The following is a 2,748-nucleotide window of genomic DNA, read 5'->3' on the forward strand; positions in this document are numbered from 1 at the left end:
GGTGGGACCTGCTGAGTAGGTGGGACCTGTGGTGGCTGAGGGGCAGTGAGGGTTGTGGCTTGCTGCTGCTGCTGCTGCTGCTGCTGCTGTTGCTGCTGCTGCTGTTGCTGCTGCTGTTGGGCCAACTGGAGGTGTGTAGCTGTGTGAAGGAGCTGGGACTGGCGGTGCTGGAACTGCTGCTGGTGGTGGATGGCAATCTGCTGCTGGATCACCACCTGTTTCTGCTGGAGGTGGATCTGTTGCTGTTGCTGAATCAGGGAATGGGGCTGGATCTGTGTGTAGGTGGCTATAGGAATAATTCCAGAATGGAACAAAGGCAAAAAAGAGCAGAAACTAAAAATCACTCTAAATTAAAAGGAAAGTCGTCTTTCCAAGGTGTACCTAGTTTTGGAATCACACAGTGAATGGAAATCTATCCCGTATGGAACTTGGGCATCACCTCATCCATACTCTTTCCACTAAGTCAGACACTGCCGACTACCTCTAGTCTCAAAGATCTCAAAGAAAGAACTCCCTTGCTCAATCATTTAACGGTCCTCAGTAATTTCTTGTGTTTATTTTCTTTGCCATACTTAAACATCATATCCTTTTACTCTGTACTCAGCAAAGGAGAATGGCTGGCCCCTCCTCCATACGATTAGACTTTTGAGTTTCTCAAAGGCTGAGTCCATGTTTTATTCATGTTCACATCCCTAGAACCTAGACAGTACCTGACACTTGAGAAGCACTTAATATTCACTGAAAAAATAAATACCTGCAGTTAAAGATACCAACAACTTCTCATAAATGCCTCAGTTTTTAAAAATCAGTTTATGTCACCATGTAGAAAGTCTTAAGAGTCAGCAGCTGTAGGCTCTGACCTTACTCAGTTTCCTCTACTGTAAACTGAGTTTGACCATCTCCATCCCTCTATATTTTCCAGATGGTCCAGAGCACAAACAATCTATGTGATACGAAAGCACTTTGGATATAACAGTGCTCTAATAACTAGCAAGTAGGAGTAAAACTAATTACTAAGTACTAGTGCTTAGGACTAGTAATAACTAATTAACTCTTAATTTTTTGTGAGCAAATTATCCAAAAATATCAACAACTAAGGTGCTGGTAACTAGTACTAGTTATAACTAATTGTAACTAAGTACTATTTAACTCTTAATTTTTTGTGAGCAAATTATCCAAACATACCAACAACTAAGGTGCTAGAAATAAGGCAAAAATCAACATTCCCAAGTAAGGTACACACGTGTAACTGTATCTTACCCACAGTCTAAAAGCAAGTATAAACTACTTAGGGTTATTAATATTATTATTTATTCTTTTTTTATTCTTGTCATTGATACAGATGACACAAATTGGCTACATTAAACCATGGCTCTGTTTGCTTGTCTTAATGCTCTAAGGCATTTGCACTGTATCTGCTCTGCGTTGGACCAACCACCATTAAACAGTGAGGAGACAATTCATCCCTTATACTAAGTTGAAGCTACACGAGGACAGGGAATCTGCTTTTGGAAGAGTGCCCCAGCACCTCCTAGAACACAGTAAGCAATTCAACAAGACTGGGTGAATGAATGAATGGTAGAGTGATAAACTGAAGAACCTGGGGCCTAAGAAAGTGCATAAGGCAGCCTGTACACTGATGGCTGCCTCATGGAAACAGATACGATCTGTATCTGTTACCTGTCCTCCTGTCTGTGAACTAGTATGTTCAAGTTGATGTGATTGTCTTTCCTTCCACTACTCCAGGGCCAAGAGAAGCAGAAAAAAAAGGGGGGAGGAGGGCAAAGAAATGTACTCTGAAGATTTCAAATGAGTCCTGAGAAAATAATGCCATTACAAGAGGTGACGACTTACCTGAGCTAATAAGCGTCTGGCTAGGCGCAGGTGTAGCTGTCCGTGTGAGGTTCATGCCCACGTTCTGCTGACCACTCCCATCTGCTTCTGCCTTCTTGGCTGCTGCACTTTCTGCCTCTGTCTGGCTGCCCTGGCTCACAGTCACTGTCTGGGCTGCAGGCAGGGGCTGCACTACTCCTGTGCCCTTCCTGGGACAGCTCCCACCGCCCATTCCTGAGGAAGGCAACTGACTCAAACCCCCAGGGGCCTGGCCACCTCCACCTGGACCCATGGACCCTGCGATGCTATTCCCACTTCCTCCACCAGCTTGACTTAGGTTGAGGGACTGGCCTGAGGCCCCAGAGGAGGCCTGTGCCACAGCTAGGGCCTGGCTAGAGGCCTGAGAGAGGCTAGACACAGGAGAGGCTCCAGGAGGAATGGCCTTCTGAGTGGAGCCTTGCATTTGGGATCCTTGGGCTGAGGCTTGTTGGTTCCTCACTGCCAAGTTCTGCACCTGAAAGATAAGAAAACACAGACTGAGTAAAGGAGGACAGGAGGCACTAAGGGTGAAGATTTCTGTGTCTGATTCAAAAGCAGCCAAGAGAGCTACAGTCTGTCCTTCCACAGCCTACCTCTCAGCTAGTACTCCCACCTTTACAATAATAAAGGCCTTCCAGGCTCCCAGGGAGGAGCTCTGAAATCATATCTGATTTTTCAGTCACCTTCACTCACAAGCGAGTCTATCATCCAGTTTGGTCATTCATTCCTTGAAAATGTCTCTTCAATTTCCCCTTGCCTTTCCATTCAATCATTCAATATCTCCCAAACACCTACCATGCTTCAGGTACTACACTAGATACTGGGAATGCAGAGATGAAAGAAATAGTCCCTGCTCTTAACAAGTATTTTCCATTA

General features: G+C 45.0%; 1 protein-coding gene across 1 annotated transcript in view; it reads right to left on the reverse strand.

The window, feature by feature from the left end:
- Positions 1–2,748, reverse strand: part of PHC1 (polyhomeotic homolog 1 (Drosophila)) — a 24,562-nt gene that overhangs the window by 11,173 nt on the left and 10,641 nt on the right. Inside the window, exons 6-7 of the mRNA XM_012637879.1 lie at positions 1,855–2,347; positions 27–286 (exon numbers count right to left, since the gene is read on the reverse strand). Coding sequence (XP_012493333.1) covers positions 27–286; positions 1,855–2,347 — 753 coding nt within the window. The remainder of the gene's footprint in view (positions 1–26; positions 287–1,854; positions 2,348–2,748) is intronic.

The sequence above is a fragment of the Propithecus coquereli genome, unplaced genomic scaffold (genome assembly GCF_000956105.1).
Source record: "Propithecus coquereli isolate 6110/MARCELLA unplaced genomic scaffold, Pcoq_1.0 Scaffold124, whole genome shotgun sequence".
In the NCBI taxonomy this organism is placed as follows: domain Eukaryota; kingdom Metazoa; phylum Chordata; class Mammalia; order Primates; family Indriidae; genus Propithecus; species Propithecus coquereli.